Genomic DNA, 17,036 nt, shown 5'->3' with positions numbered 1-17,036 from the left:
GCTGAGTCCTTAATTAGCCTACTGTTAGGATCGTTTTTTTCTTTGTTTTGTTTCACCAGTTCTGTCAGGTGTGCCATTGACTTATTATTACTGTGTTGTAACGTGTTCAGTCGAAGTTGAAATTTTGTTTTTCTATCTAGATCACACCTACTCTACACACCTGCACTCAGTTACAGGACAATAGAGATACACTCACCTGCCTGACATGTTTAGCCGCATGCCATTAGGAGATACACAGTAGCTAACATCTTAGCCTACTCACTCATCTGGTCGTGTCAGCTGACATTCTCGCACTGCAGCAGTGCATTGTGTGTGACCTTTTTGCAGGTGAGACTTTCCAGTGTAACATAATAACAACAGGTAATTTCAGGTCATAGAAATACTATGACCTGGGCAAATGAGAATATGCACCGGCCCAACAACAGGTAATATAACTTTATCTACAGAACACTTTTGAAAGCTTTAAGTGATGATTTGCTGATTGCCATGATATTAAAGGGCTTAGATGTGTTTAAGCCATTTTCCATTCATGTGGCCCAGAGTGATGAGAAATTGACCTTCGCTGAGTTCAAGACAAAGATGAGAGCACCGAAAAGTTCAGAACTGTCCACAGATGGGGACAGCATCATGAGAGTGAGAGGAAGATCTGGCGGGGACGTGAGACTGACCTGCTACAGCTGTGGCCAGAACAAGGGCCATAAAGCAATAGAGTGTCCTGCTGCGGGCCAGCGCTGTGGACAGAGACAATGGTGCAGTTTTTGTAAGAGCTCCACGCACAAAGATGTGAACTGCAGACGGAGGAGGAGAGATGAGGCCAAGCAGGCGGTGGATGAGGAGGAGGACCACACGTTTGCATTCAAGGTGGGCCAGGTGGATGGAGACCCTGTCAGCAGACCACAGAAGAGAGGGCTTATGGTCGACACAGGGGCCACATCCCACATCGTGACGGACATCATAAAATTCAAGGAGTTTGATGAGAACTTCAAGCCGCAAAAGCACATCCTGGAGTTGGCGGACGGGGAGAGGACCAGCGGCGTCGCACTGAAGAGGGGTGCGGCCAAGGTTCGTCTGATTGACAGTAGAGGATGCGCAGTGGACACAATGTTGATGGGGGCATTATGTCCCATCATATCCCCAGGACATCTTTTCTGTCAAGGGAGGGACAGAACAAGTTCATTCATAAAGACGGTATGACATTTGAGATTCAAGTGTATGATAGGCTGTATTAAAACACTGCTGAGCCTATAGATGAAAGTAAGGATGAAGATGGATGTCATGGATGCTATGATTTGCAAACATGGCACGAAATTTTGGGACACTGTAATTATGTCGCAAGTTGAGCGGTAGTCTAGAAAACTGGCGAGATTTGTTTTGTTATTGTTGTTTGGTATTGATTTTGGTTACACCCCGCCTTTCCGAAAATAGACTTCCATTCATCGTAATAGCAGGGTTTTCTATTTTTTCTAAAGACCCCGCTATTCCGAAAAGGCTATTGGGGAACCCCCCACAGAGTGGAGGTGTGTCGGAATGGAGAGCCATCCCCATGGAATTTTGTGCAAAGAGGAGGTGAAATAAAAATGAGTCAAAAAAAGGTAGCCTAAATTACAAAGATTTTGGAGAGATTGGAAATGATCAACTGTAAACCCAGATTTAGCTACTCCATGTGAAAACAAACTGCAGTTTGACAATAGGGTCAACCTGTTGATCAAAAGAAGTATAGGCCCTATTGTGAAGTTGTTGGCAGTTTGCTTTATGTCATGATATGTACGAGACCAGATCTAAGTTGGATTGTCGGCAAACTGTCACAATACCTGTCTGAACCAAAAGAACAACACTGGGTAACAGCAAAACATGTGTTGAGATATTTGAAGGGAACTGTAAATCAGGAATTGTGTTACAAACTAAGTGATGTAAATATCAAACTTGTGGCATATAGTGATGCAGATTGGGCGGAAGACCAGAGCGACAGGAAAAATACAACTGGGTACTGTTTTAGTTTGTCTGAGACGGGGCCTGTTATTTCCTGGAAGTCAAGGAAACAGCCCACAGTGGCTTTATCCACATGTGAGGCAGAGTCCATGGCCCTGGCAGTGACAACTCAGGAAAGCATGTATCTAGTACAGTTGTTAAATGGGATGGACAGGTATTGCTAATATGCACTAGTGACAACTTTTGAGGACATTCTGGGGGCTATTGCCTTGTCGAAAAACCCTGTATCGCGTCAGAGATGTAAACATATGGACATCAAATACCACTTTGTTCGATCTGCCCTCAGTGGTGGGAAAATCTGCATTGAATATTGCCCAACCGCTGACATGGTGGCGGATGTGTTAACTAAACTTGTAACGAGAGTAAGGATGGATAAGTTTGTGTGTTTTATGTTTGCTGTCAGTATTAGAACAAATGGGGGTGTTAAACTGTTGTAAAATGTAGGCCTACTGATCTTGAATGTGCCCTCCTACTGACACCAGCGCACCAGGTGAAGCAAATCATTATAATAAATGCCTGATGGGCTTGCTCTTGTCTTGTGCAGTCTCTCCCCAGTCAAACAAGACTCAGTTATGTCGTCTCTTAATATGTTGTGTACCGGGAATTACAGCTCTTTATGATGGCTGTGTCAACAAAAACTACGTGACAAAGTTTTTACAACAAAAACTGAAATGTTGTCAAACTGCCAACCTAAACACTGTCTACCTGTGTCAGCCTGCAGGCCCTCAGAGGTTGCCATGGTGACTTAACCTGCATAGTTTTAGAGATTTTAGGAGAGGCTACCTCTCATATGCTTACATTTTACTTTACTTTATCACATGAAGTTACCACAAAGTGTGTGTGTGTGTGTCATAAATAAATAAATTACATTTTTAGAATTGTTTAGTCTACAGACATGGCAGAAGGGTCAGAAACTAATACAAATAAATGCAGACCAAGTCTAAATTTTGATTAGTATCGATACCATTGACATTTGAATTAGGTAACATGTATATGAAAGAGCAGGTAAAATGTGATTCATTTCATTGATGTTCATTTCAAACCAGCATGCTGGTACAGCTAGTCAAACAATGACTGACAGGGGTGGGAATGTAACACCTTTTGTCTTGTTGTTGTTTTAAGTGTCAACTGTATTTCCTGGAATTTTACATTGATTATGAGCTGCTTCAGACCTCCTGATGAAGGTGTCCAGTATGTGCAGTGCACCATTCATTGTCATTATCAGAATATGTTTTAGACAGCTCTCCTAATTTTAGGGACCACCACACACCACTGTCACTGTTCTTCATTTAGCCGTCAGTGATGGGTTATCTTTGTTCAGCATAGGAAGATGCTTAGCACAATAAACACAACAAGGTTGTGTTACAACCTACCCTGATAGTGGGGTAGGTATGTTAATTTAATTTCCATCCTATAAAACAACACAGCAGTATTAGGCCTACTTAATATACAATTTACCCAATACTAAAACACATGTCCAAAATGGTGAAGTAGCTATATAAAATAAATAAACAAAAAAAAAGAAAGAAAGAAAAGTAGTGCAACTAAAGAAGACAGACAGGCAGGCAGGCAGACAGACAATCAACAACAGACAATAAATCATGCAACAATGAACATGCTACAAAGAGATATGATTAAACAAGGATTCAAGCAAACCTTAAATGTAAGGCAAGCAATCATTAGGGCAGGGTCAGGTGAGCAAGTTAGAACATTTGCACACAGGAAGAGAGCACGCCAGCAAACTGACTAATTATGATATGGGAAGACATGAGAAGGTAGACTACTGTAGGATGATCTGCTGGCATTTAAATTATTGGTATAGTGGTCACAGACTTGATTCTCTAAAATCCATACTTTCATGGTGTTTAAAAGCTTTGTGTGTTTCAATGTTACAAATATGAAGTGGTATGGTGTTCCAGTACTGGGCAACTCGCACTGAGAAGGTAGCCTACTGACCAAAAGAGTTTTTTCTCAGTGTAACAAGCAAAGCACCGTTTGAGGCAGATCTGGCAAATCTACTGCTTTGATTTAAAAAGCCAATTATTATCCCAACTTAAAGCAGAAGTAAGTGATATATTTGTGTCAATATAAGTCTTAAATAGTTATATCTTCCGACAGCAATCACTTACATAGAGTGTTTGGACCGAAACACGGGTCTGTCAGTCACTCTGCTCTGAGCCGAGGAGAAAACATTTATCGTATCCTACAGTTTTTATCCAATGAGGAGAGAGAACGGCATGCAGGGCTGTGTGTGCAGCCAAGGGACGCCGTGAATGTGGTGACGTAGGGACGAGGACTGTTATGGTGCGTTCAAGGAAACTCGTAACTCGTGTTTTTCCGACCTGTGAAGTCGTACCAGTTCGATCTGGTACGAGTTCACGGGTCGGAAGTTACGAGTGGCCGTTATAGTGACTTTCACCGGTAAAACAGGTCGGAAAAACACGAGTGGGTTGCCTGAAACGCTACAAAGTCGTAAGTTGTGACTTGAAGCTGTAATTTACGGTTTCAAAAGCCTACCTGGAACGCAGCATTAGCCAAAACGACCGGATCGCTTACTTCTGCTTTAAGAGGGCATGTTTGTCGCGGATTGTGCAGTGATGATATCAGAGGGGTTTCATGACTTTCACAACTTGCTTATAAACAGAGTGAATGGGTTTTAGTGATGTCCAGTTGAGACCAACTGGTGAGACAATATCTGACGTGGGGAATTATCAATGAATCAAAAATACAACCTTGCAGCTTCTGTGGGTTAGACAGGGTCGTATACGTCTGAAATTTGCAAGATTGTATTTGATTGTTTTAGTGACACTTTTTACTTGATTTTTAAATGTAAGGTTTGAGTCCAGGACAATTCCAAGATACTTTGATTCTGTCACTACAAACTCTCACCTGCAACATACACATCTGGATCCTGTGTGCTTGATGCTCTTTTTGTGAAGAACATGCATAGGCCTACGTTTTTTTTTTTTTAATCACATTTAGATGTGTTAGCTGTAAAGCCATTTAGACCATGGCTGCTAATAGTTGTTTTTTGGCACCTCTTCTTATTATGAATATTATATCTTCTCAGCAAAAAAGTCAAATTTTCAGCTGTCCCAACCCTGCCAGTATTTAATATTGTCTCTTTAAAAGCAACATCTAAATGTCTTTGCACAGCAGTCTCCAGTCTCCAGTCTTTTACTGGATATGTTCAAGTTTGTCTCCATTATAACGTGACAGAGATATGAGTGTAGTCTATATATGTATCTGGAAACCCAATATAACTTAATGTAGCCTAATGTCTGTAGCAGCTGAAGAACCCACCGGCTGGTCTTTTGTGTGGAGTTTGCATGTTTTCCCCTTGCATGCGTGGATTCTCTCTGGGTACTCCGGCTTCATCCCTCTGGCTTCCTCCCTGCGCTAGACTGGCTGTGGGTGTACCCCGCCCAAATTCAGCTGAGAATAGTCTGGGGCCATTGACTCGCTTATTTTGGTAAGCAACCGGATCCAGGGCGAGAGAGACAGGCCTTTGCGTCAAAATAAAAGCACCAAGCTAATAAAATGCGGTGAAACCTTTTGATTTAAGGAATATAATTCACAAGAAAGTCCCCGAGCCATTAGTTAACCTTTTGCTTTTTAAGTTAATGTCTATTTTATACGTTTTATGTTGGTGAACACTTTTATTTTGGTGAATTTGGTGATTTCTGGATCCGCTAGAAGACGGGAACCAGAATGCAGATAAAATTCTGAGTTAACTGGTGAAGCGAGGCTAGCTGAGATAGAGACCCGTGACCCCTAGTGCACAGGATAAGCAGTATGGGAAATGAATGAACAAACAGGTGGTAGTCTAATGTTTATCTTGTAGCCTAATTTCATTACAAACTTAAAGCAGAAGTGAGTGGTCCGGTCGTTTTCGCTAATGCTGCGTTCCAGGCAGGCTTTTGAAATCGTAAATTACAGCTTCAAGTCACAACTTACGACTTTGTAGCGTTTCAGGCAACCCACTCGTGTTTTTCCGACCTGTTTTACCGGTGAAAGTCACTATAACGGCCACTCGTAACTTCCGACCGGTGAACTCGTACCAGATCGAACTGGTACCACTTCACGGTCGGAAAAATACGAGTTTCCTTGAACGCACCATAACAGTCCTCGTCGCTACGTCACCACATTCACGGCGTTCCTTGGCTGCACACACAGCCCTGCATGCCATTCTCTCTCCTCATTGGATAAAAACTGTAGGATACGATAAATGTTTTCTCTTCGGCTCAGAGCAGAGCAGAGGGACTGAGAGACCCGTGTTTCAGACCAAACACTCTATGTAAGTGATTGCTGTCGGAAGATATAACTATTTAAGACTTATATTAACACAAATATATCACTCACTTCTGCTTTAATGTTGCTTTTATCAACGAAAATTATGATGAAATATCGTTGTCAATGAACCTTTGTCACGTAACGAAAACGAGACGAGACACAACGTAAATGGTGGTCATGTGACGATAACCTAAATATAATGCAATATTGTTGACGAATAAAGACAAGATTAAATGTGGTTTACAAAATAAAAACTCTGCTCAAATATCTCTTCATTTTCGTTGACCAAAACGAGATAAGACGGAATAATGTTATAATGTTCAGTTGCGTTATTATTATTATTTTGCAGTATATTTCTGTTTCCTAGGTAGGCCACGTCACTTCCTTATTCCCCACTCACATTTAGATAGAAGATGCAGCCCCGGTGGGTTAGTGTTAACAACAATATAAGTAACAAAGTTAAAGGGATAGTTCAACATTTTGGCATAACCATGTTGGAATTGTGAAATGGGTTCATTTGACTGAAAGAAAAATTTGGTTTCGTCTATAGTACTAGACTAGGTAATTATACTATATATTGACTGAGTTTAGAATTACAATAATCATTGACTAAAACTAGACTAAAATGTCATCAGTTTTCTTCGACTAAAACTAGACAAAAATAGCCATGATTATTCTTTTTTTTAAGTATATTTTTGGGGCTTTTGCCTTTAATTGACAGGAGAGTTGAGAGAGAGACAGGGAATGGGAGGCAGAGAGGGAGGAATGACAAGCAGGAAGTGGTCGTTCGATGCAGGATTCGAACTGGGGCCTCCTGCAATGAGCACTATAGCCTCAACATATGGGGCGGGTGCTCTACCAACTGAGCTAAACACCACCCCAGTCCTGGATTATTCTGACTAAAACAAGACTAAAATGCTCAGACTTTTAGTCGACTAAAACTTGACTAGACAAAAAAACTAAAATGACAGTTTAACACAAAGACTAAAACAACATGATGTTGTTTAACCTGCCCAACCTACGATGTGTTATCTGAGTAATGTGAACCATGAACCACATGGATTACACAGACTCACACAATGCCACACCTGAAAACAGATTCGGCCCTAACCAGTTCGGTGCCCTAGGCAAGATGACCTTTTGTATCAAATTTGATACATGGGTTTTTGAGACCTCTATATCCTCACTGTGATTTGTTTCCCCTTCAAAAACCTAATGTATACAATCAGATACATGTAATGGTCAGATAATCCACCAGAGTGAAGTAATTAATACACCAGGGGGTCTTCACTTGGGACATCCAAAATGGCCACCGTCAATCAGTGACCCACATGTGTTTTATCGTGGATATTTTTGGCTATTTTGAAAACATTATGGTAAGAAAAACTTCTTTTTTTTTACTGAAACTTGAATAGGAACAGTTACTGCATTGATGTAATGTAAAATCATTTAATATTTAATAACTTATTTTATAGTAAAACCGTGTTGAAAATGTGTGTATCAAATTTGATACAGCAGGTTTAAAAGGTAATTTTTTTGCAAATCTGTCAATAGTCATTTTATTGCATTTCATATATTATGCATTCCATAAAGCAACATACAGTCTTCTTATTATTTAAAGTTACTGTCCCAGGTGGCTATAGCCTATTTAAGATTTTTTCATCAAATTGCACAAATAACACCCACCCCCTCTGTCCAAGACCATTCCTAAATAAAACAAACCGTTGCTAGCCGCTCTGATAAGAGTAGCACACAGCTATGCATGATATTTACCTTATGTTTCATTTTTACCTTCATTAAACAGCTTGGGACTAATTGTAACTTGCCTTGCACACTACTGCTGAAAACCAAACCTGCATGATCAGAGCCTCAGAGCCAGTGGTTCCGAGACTCTGATCATGCAGGCTTGGTTTTCAGCAGCAGTGTGCAAGGCAGAGAGCCTCCAATCTCCCTGTAACAAGTTACAAGTCACTTATCTTACATCTTACATCATCTCTAATTAGTCCCAAGCTATTATTATTATTATAAAATTATTTAGCAACGGTCTTGGACAGAGGGGTGGGTGTTTATCAGGTGTCCAATTCAGGAAAATCAGTCAATCAATGAATAAATGCAGCCTTGGATGGTAACTTTAAACTAATTTAAGGTTTAAATGACATGATTAGGTATATTTAGAGTAGAAATGTATAACCGCAAAGGTCAAAGGTCTCTTTATTGTCATACAACACATGTTAAAAACATGGGATGAACGAAATTGCGATGCCCTGGTCCCGTGTCAGCCCACTAAGATAAATAAAAATAAATAAGTACAATAAATAAAAACTGTAATTAAAAAAAACTAACCTATATTGTATTTTCAGTCTGCTGTATCATGATTGAATATTGGGTTAATGTTATAAATAAATAAAATAAATATTAAGAGTAAAAGCATGATGAAAATTAATTTTGTACGTTTACTTAACGCTTCCAAGGTTTCATTGGAGGATTTTTTATTGCTGCCTGAAGAAAAAGTTATTTTCTGTTTAATGTTTTGAAGTTTAATGAATTAAAACACATTAGTTGTATATGTTTTTATTTGTTCAAAAAAGAAAAAACGGACCATAAGACCTGGTGTATCAAATATGATACAAATTAAAAATCATATATGAAATTTTTTTTTTTTTAATTTTTTTTTTTTTTTTTTGTCAGAAGGTCCAATAAAGACTCCATTTTCAAAGAATTAGAATTTTCTGGCAATTATTTCATGGTTCAGGCTTTAGGTTATACAGTAATAAAGATATTTCAAAAGTGCATCTGAAACAAGGAGTAAATGTGATCATTGACTGTTCCATCATGATATTAGTAAAATATATTGTTAAAGCTGCTGATGGTGAAACTCAGGCAATAGTCAGGCAATATATAAGTTGCACATATCAATTGTAAGACAGAACAATGAAATTCATTATGCACATTTTTATGATCCCTGACGAGGCCTGACAAATAATTTCTCATGTCTTTAACTATTCTTTGGTGTTGAGGAGGGGAAACATTTTTATGTATGCCGTTTCATGTAGCTTATTACAAAACTGATTGATGTTTGTATAATCATAATGTACTTTCAATTGATCATTAGTTGCATATTACTTTGTTTACTTAGGTGTTACCTCCAGGGCCTGAAGCTAACTTTTTTGGCCACCTGCCACAGTGGCTTTTTACGAGCCAAATTTTTTTGTGCCCAAAATAAAGGTGAACAACACAGAGTGTCACTCTTATGACGATACCTTCAAGTAAAGTGTTACCGACAAGGGCCCCCATTTAGATGACCAGGCAGCGCAGCGCCCCTCTGGATGGCCGGCGCCCCTAGTATTTGCCTATACTGCCTATGCCACGGGCCAGAAAACATACAGTATAGCCAACTCAAAACAAAAACTTTGTCATCGCCACAGGTGCAGATGAGTCTATGTCTCCCACAGGAAAAACTTTGTCTCTAACCTGAAACTACACTGTTATGGTGTTACATCACTGAAACGGGTTGTCTTGTATTTGCATCACATAGCCCATTCATGAATTCTACCCTGGCAACCTGTTTTTGTATATTTTAGCCGCCTCATGCATGACAGTCCGGTACGACTGTCCTAAAAATACTCACAGTGATTTCAGGTGTAGGAGTAACCCGTAGCAGATTTTTGCCTAGGGCCCCTAGATGTCCGAACTGGCTCAACCTGAAAGGCAAGGCTTGCAAATATATCTCCAAGGATGGCTAAATATTTGTCAGAGCAACAGCTGCAGTCTCCATGTCTCCCTAAAGAAAAAAATCTCCGACACTGGTGAGTAGAACTGATGATTATTCAAAAGAAGATGCACCACACTTGGAAGAGTCACACTTTTCCTTTACACAATAAGCCGGTGCATATTCTCATTTGCCCAGGTCATAGGCTAGTATTTCAAAGGAGGTTAAATCGAAAGCAACTGGACTTAGTTATTTGTCTAGACAAATAACTAAGTCCATAGGTGTGCCAGTGCCACCCACAGAGGCAGCTGGCACCCAAAAATCTGATGCATTTTTTGTTTTTGTTATAGTCTTACTTACATATTGTCGATCAGTCAATCAATTTAAAAAAAAAATGCCGTCAAAAGAGCTTGCGGAGAAACTGGACTCAAGGCCAGGCCACGCCGTCTTGCCCTTTAAATTGAGAACTGCGCAGTGCGCACACACAGGTAGCAGCAATACCGTTGTCTTTTACTCTGCTGCTTTGCTTTGCGATATAAAACCATCAGGCCAAGCTGTTACATAATCATATGTGATGAATGATAAGCCCACTGGTTGTGTTCAGATGGTTAAATTGCTCATGCGATCAAAAGTCCTATAAGCATCGTTACGCACGCCGCACCTCTCTCCTCCGGTGCGCTCCTCTCCTCTCCTCTCCTCTCCTCTCCTCTCCTCCCTCTCCAGTACCTGGCTGCTCAGCTCTGGGACTCTGGGCTTAGACGTCACCGCTGCCTTCACTCCGTCTTTGATCCCTCTGGTCAGGGCATTTAGACCCGAGTGTGACCTGAGTGTCCCACCTGAGCTCTGTGCCATAGCGCGCACCTCCAGCTCAATGAATGACAGCAGGTCTCCCAGTTACCTGCTCAGCTAAGACAGTGAACTGCTGCTCAGCAGAGCAGCTCTCCCTCGTTTGCCGAGGTTTTATGATATAAACCTAAATCTTCTTTTGTTTTTTTGCTCCTCATCTTCTCTTCACTTCATCTGTTCTCTTCTTGTTTTACCAACCATATTTTTACTTTCTCATAGATAATCTCCGTTTCTTCTGCTACAGCTCGACAACATGTTTATTTGTCCCTCTGTTAATCCATCTGATCAAATTGTCATTCTGCGTTTGTGGCCATCGGGAGCGTACCTAGCCTATGTTCCCCGTATGTTCTCCCATTTAAAAAAGATGTTCCCCCTTTTGAAAAAGGGTCCTATGTTCCCCGTTTTTACCAAAAAGGGTCCTATGTTCCCCGGTCGCAATACATACTGGGGAACATAGGACCCTTTTTCTGAAAAAGGTCATATGTTCCCAGGTAGCAGTGGGGAACATAGGACCTTTTTCAAAAAAGGGTCCTATGTTCCCCGCTGTTGCTGGTCGATGGACTACTTATCTGGACTCTATCTGGCCTGTCTAGTCTCTACCTGGTCTTTTTTTACTAAACTTAACCAACTCCTTTCTTCATTGCCTAAACCCAACCATTGGGACAAAAGTGGGGAACATAGGGATGATCCCGTGGCCATCCAGCTCTCTGTCCACACTCTCCATGGCAGAAACGATTACCACGCGCAAAACACTCATTTAAATACTGCGGTTTGCGCGTGTTGTCATTTAGCGGGTTACCAGTAGATCACCTATTTTGCGTGCGCTAACCAAACACGCAAATTAGGAGCACGCAATTTAGCGCCAGTTATCTGGGATCTTAGTAGATCCCCCAAAGTGTGTTTTTTATGACTTTGTTATTGATTTATTTGAGGACTTATATGTGTGAATGTTTAGACCTGCTGCAAACAACTGATGATAATACATTCTTATAATACATTCTTTTGAATGTTTGTGTAACGCTCAGTTTGTTGACAATGAATTTGGCACACCTAATCTTTGCTGGTGCACACCCAATGTCTTTTTTTCCACTGTGGTGAAACAAGCAAAACTTGAATAAGGTTTTTCTCATCGACTCTCTTGCTGAGCACACGTTAATAATGAAAGAAGTGCAAATTCATTATTTTCGTAGAACTGTTAGATGTAAAGGAAATAATACTCACCATGAAATGTCCTTTATATTGAATTTCTTCAGCTAACACACCGTCTTGCTATCAGAACTTGTCCAGGCATGTTATGCGGGTGGGAACTCGAAATTGTAACTTCATTGTGGAGAAAAATTAAGTTATCAAGCCAACTTAGGCTACAACTTGAATTTGGTTTTAAACCCATTAACAATGAAATTTGAGTTTAAATCACATACAAAATTAAGTTGATGTAATTAGGCCTACCAATTATTTGAACACAACTTATAAAATAAAGTTTGCAACTTAGAAGGTTGCTCTTAATTGACTAATTAGAATTTTTAACTTGCGTCCATGTATTAAATGAAGTGGTGGTAAAAGCTCCTCTGAGTTACTTTTTAGAGTGTTGAAATACGGTAACGTCCCGTAGCCTATATTAGTTGAGGATGAAATTATTAGCCCCCCTATGAAAATTACACTTTTTCCCAAATTCTGTTAAACAGAGCAAAGCATTTTTAACACAGCCTTTTCGCATATCATAGCTTTATTTTTGAATGCTTGCATTAAAGCAGAAGTGAGTGATCCGGTTGTTTTCGCTAATGCTGCGTTCCAGGCAGGCTTTTGAAATCGTAAATTACAGCTTCAAGTCACAACTTACGACTTTGTAGCGTTCCAGGCAACCCACTCGTGTTTTTCCGACCTGTTTTACCGGTGAAAGTCACTATAACGGCCACTCGTAACTTCCGACCGGTGAACTCGTACCAGATCGAACTGGTACCACTTCACGGTCGGAAAAATACGAGTTTCCTTGAACGCACCATAACAGTCCTCGTCGCTACGTCACCACATTCACGGCGTTCCTTGGCTGCACACACAGCCCTGCATGCCGTTCTCTCTCCTCATTGGATAAAAACTGTAGGATACGATAAATGTTTTCTCTTCGGCTCAGAGCAGAGCAGAGGGACTGAGAGACCCGTGTTTCAGTCCAAACACTCTATGTAAGTGATTGCTGTCGGAAGATATATTTAAGACTTATATTAACACAAATATATCACTCACTTCTGCTTTAATTTACTGCACACAGAAACAGAATTTCACAAAAACCAAAAACCACTAGGGTTAAAATTATTATCTTCCCTGATGTTAATGGTCAGTTGTGTAGCCTACCCTTTTTGCTGGATAACAGCGTGCAGTTGTTTGTTTTAGTTTCCAGCAAGTCTGACACGTCTCCTGTGAAATCTCAGCCCATTCTTCTTTGGGAAATCTCTCCAGCTCCTCCAGATTTGATGGCCCTTGGTCTTAAGTCCGCCAAACAGATTTTCAATGGGATTCAAGTCAGAGCTTTGTACAGGTTGTCAATAACATTCACTTTGGTCCACTGGAGGTAGTTCTTCACTCGGAGTGACCTATGCTTTTGTTCATTGTTATGATGGAAGAGATAGCTACAACCCAGACCCAGTACTGCTGACTGCTTACTGCTGGTTTTCTTTCGGCTTCTAGTGAAGAACTACCTCCAGAGGACCAAAGTGAATGTTATTGACCAACCTGCACAAAGCTCTGACTGGAATCCCATTGAATATAAAACTCTACTATTGGGTAAAGAACTATACAGCAACGTTGAGTCATTTGGTCTTGGTGTCAACTACAAAAAAGGACCATTAGCCTATATTCTAAACAAAAATTCTTCAACTGTTTTCTAAGGTAAACCTATGATTACTGATATGTAAAAAAAAAAAATAAATAAATAAAAAAGACAGAGATGCATCTGACCAAACTGACCAAATGAATGGACGGGGACTCAGGAGGCTAGGAGGTTTCAAAACAGTACCGCTTTCGCTCAGTATACACATGTTGCGTAGGGCCACGCAAACTAAGGGGGTGCAGTCTGTTTAAAGAGGAGTGGGAGCACCGGGGTGGCAGGTGTAACTGTTAAAAAAAAAGGTTTTATGTTGGAGTTCAGGTAGGAGGGCCCCTCAGCAGAATTTCCCCTAGGGCTCCATGGAGGTCCGAACTGGCTCTGCCTGAAAATTTCCTCAGCCACAACAACTGGTTTAACCTGAATGGAGGGTCAACAACCTTGATAATTACAAGTTATTGAAAGCTTTGGTTTTCGTCAATGGGTGCAGCCACTATGTTGCTGGCATTTTTGATGATTCACCATAACAATTGGCTTTATGCACAGCTCCTCTACTTCCTGAACTTTAGCTCCTTTATTTCCTGTCTTACATTATTGGACAAACTGATTAATCCAGGTGTGTCTGACCTCACAACAATGGTCAGTTACTGAATGACAGCATCAACAGCCCACTCTTCAGTCTGGCATTAGTTTGTCCTTTGTTTTTGAAAGTTGTGTGTACATGTTATGATCATGATCACTATACTGCCAGGACCACACTGACCATCATACCAAATGACAGAGAGAGTTAAATAAACTTGTGTACACTTGACTGATGCATATCCAGCAGTGTAAGCATCTAAAAGTGGTTTCTCATGTTGAACTGCGGAGGCTTCATCCATATTTTTGCATTCACATGCTTTCAACTGACAGAAGCCTGCTTGAATACGAGAGACAGCGACGATCAGCCCTTACACTCCGTGGAAAGGTGAGAACGGCTTTACTTCATCCAGTGATAGCAATGTTTTAAGTCCAGATTTATAACAATGACTGTATTGATGAACTGTGGGCATTGCAAAGTGCTTGTTTTTTTTTCCAATTTGTTCCTTTAGAAGACTTTATACCTGCTAAATAATTATCATAATTGATCAGTGTTGTCATGGCTACATTGATGACTTCATACTACAACACCAGACATGCTGCAAGAGCCTCAAGCTAACTGAGCTTGACGTGTTCTTCCGCCTCTCCACAGATGATGACCACATGGAAAACTGTGTGCTTAGTGACAATTGCTGCTTTTGCTGTCATCGGCTCTTTTCTGTATATTCAACCACTATCCCCTGATTGTCCATCTCCATCCACATTAGAAGAAAGACATGAAGAAACTTCTGAAACCACAGATCCCACTGAAAAGCCCATAGTCCTGTTGTGGTCCTGGCCTCTTGGTGTGCAGTTTAATTTCAGCGCCTGTTTCTCCTACTACAAGATTGACGGCTGCGTTCTGACAGAAGACAGATCCTTGTACAGTAAAGCAAAGGGAGTCATTTTCTTCCACAAAAATATAGCCTGGGATTTAAGCAACATGCCTCAGGAGCCACGTCCATATTTTCAGAAGTGGATTTGGTACCATGTGGAGTCTCCAACGAACACTGCAAAGATTCCCGGTTTGGAGAACCTGTTCAACTTAACACTGAACTACAGACGAGATGCTGGCATCACTGTGAGGAATGAGATGCTAATCAGGAAAACAGAGGTGAATGACGACTTTGCTCTGCCCAAGAAAGACAAACTGGTATGTTGGTTCGTGACTAACACCAACCGTGGTACTGGAACAGGTTCAAGAGAGACCATTTATGATGAACTATCGAAGCACATCAAAGTCGAGGTCTATGGTGGTCTTTCAAAAAGATGGTTACAATATGAGGACTATTACTCCACCCTTGCTAGTTGCAAGTTTTACCTCTCTTTTGAGAATTCACTCCACAGAGACTACATGGTTGAGAAGGTCAACGGGCCTCTTGTGGCAAGGACAGTCCCTGTAGTTTTGGGTCCATCAAGAGAAAACTACGAGCAGTTCTTTCCCTCTGATTCCTTCATTCACGTCAATGACTTCCCTGATCGTAAAGGTCTGGCAGAGTTTCTGAAGCACCTGGACACAGATCATGAAGCGTACATGCGCTACTTCGAGTGGAGAAAGCACTACAAAGTCAGTCCTCATCTCCTGAAAATCAAAAGGGAATTCATTCAGCCCATCTGTGCCGCCTGCGATCATATGTCAAGAGACAAGGAGTACAGTGTAGTTCATGACCTCTATGAGTGGTACTTTTCATGAATAGCAAAAGTGAGATCATCATGTGATAGATTGATTACTGACAGTTTTGGCTTTTGGTTACAATTCATTGTTTTTTTTGCTTTGTTTTCTGATATTTTATGGAATATTACTCTATAAAAGAATTTACATGTTCACCACTGATGAAAATCAAGGTTAGTTATGTAGTTTTGAATGTTTTTGAGTACAACTTTTCCACAGCAAAACAAATTTCAGACTCTCCTTTCTTGCTTTTCTAGCATGTTGTCCATGTAGTCCTTGTAACCAGTATTTCCTTTGATTCATTTGTCACGTCAAAAGGCAGCGCATTACTTCTCTACAAATATTTTTCTTCCACTCTGAGCTTTTAGAAGATGGATGATTATTCAAATGTACTGGGTTGAGGAAACATGATTTGTTTGACCGGGTTGATCTCAGTGACTGTGATTGTAGGATTCTGGCTGACAGTGCCAACAACTTTTATGGATTTTTTTTGGAAAGATGATTTTGTTGTTTCATATTTGTTTCACTTTGTAGATATAACAATTTGCTTTGTTTATAACTTCATATAATGAAAATAATAAAGTTACTTAAATTTCAAATAAGGTCATACTAGGAGTTGCCTTTGTTGTTATATGGACTACAGCTACTTACAATACCTTATTTCAAGACTGATTTTGCATATTTCGATCTGAATTTTCCAAATGCATCACAGACACTTTATGAAAATCTGTTGTTTTAAAGTCCAATCTCAAAGTCACAATTGCTTGACCACACAGTCTGACAGACGTGGGACATCAGTTGAATGCCACATCTGGAGGAATTCACAACGAAAGAAGTAGAGAAAAGGACGGGTTTCGCCTGACCTGTGTTCTACTTGTCTTGCCTCTCAGTCTCAACCTGAACCCTGCACAACATCTACACATTCCTCCAAGCAGCAGTAGCAGCATTTCCAGCTCCAAAGGCACAGCAGGTATGTGTTCAATGCTTCTCGCTCATTCAATTATTCATTCATTTCTTTATTTATCTCTTTGGGAGTTTCTGATGGAACACATTGTTAAGATTGTTTTATCTTCTCTCCTTGCAGTGTAAAT

The 17,036-nt window shown here is 40.5% G+C and overlaps 1 protein-coding gene across 1 annotated transcript; it reads left to right on the top strand.

The window, feature by feature from the left end:
- Nucleotides 1–579: 579 nt before the first annotated feature.
- LOC310993244 (4-galactosyl-N-acetylglucosaminide 3-alpha-L-fucosyltransferase 9-like) lies at nt 580–15,966 on the top strand (the record flags this gene model as incomplete). The annotated part of the gene is made up of 2 exons (XM_083981558.1): nt 580–1,062; nt 15,088–15,966. 2 exons carry the CDS (start codon nt 580–582, stop codon nt 15,964–15,966), a joined length of 1,362 nt encoding a protein of 453 aa, XP_083837684.1.
- Between the last annotated feature and the right edge of the window lie 1,070 nt (nt 15,967–17,036).

Source organism: Trachurus trachurus (assembly GCF_905171665.1).
Source record: "Trachurus trachurus genome assembly, chromosome: 11".
Taxonomy (NCBI): Eukaryota; Metazoa; Chordata; class Actinopteri; order Carangiformes; family Carangidae; genus Trachurus; species Trachurus trachurus.
This window is presented reverse-complemented; position numbering and strand designations above follow the sequence as displayed.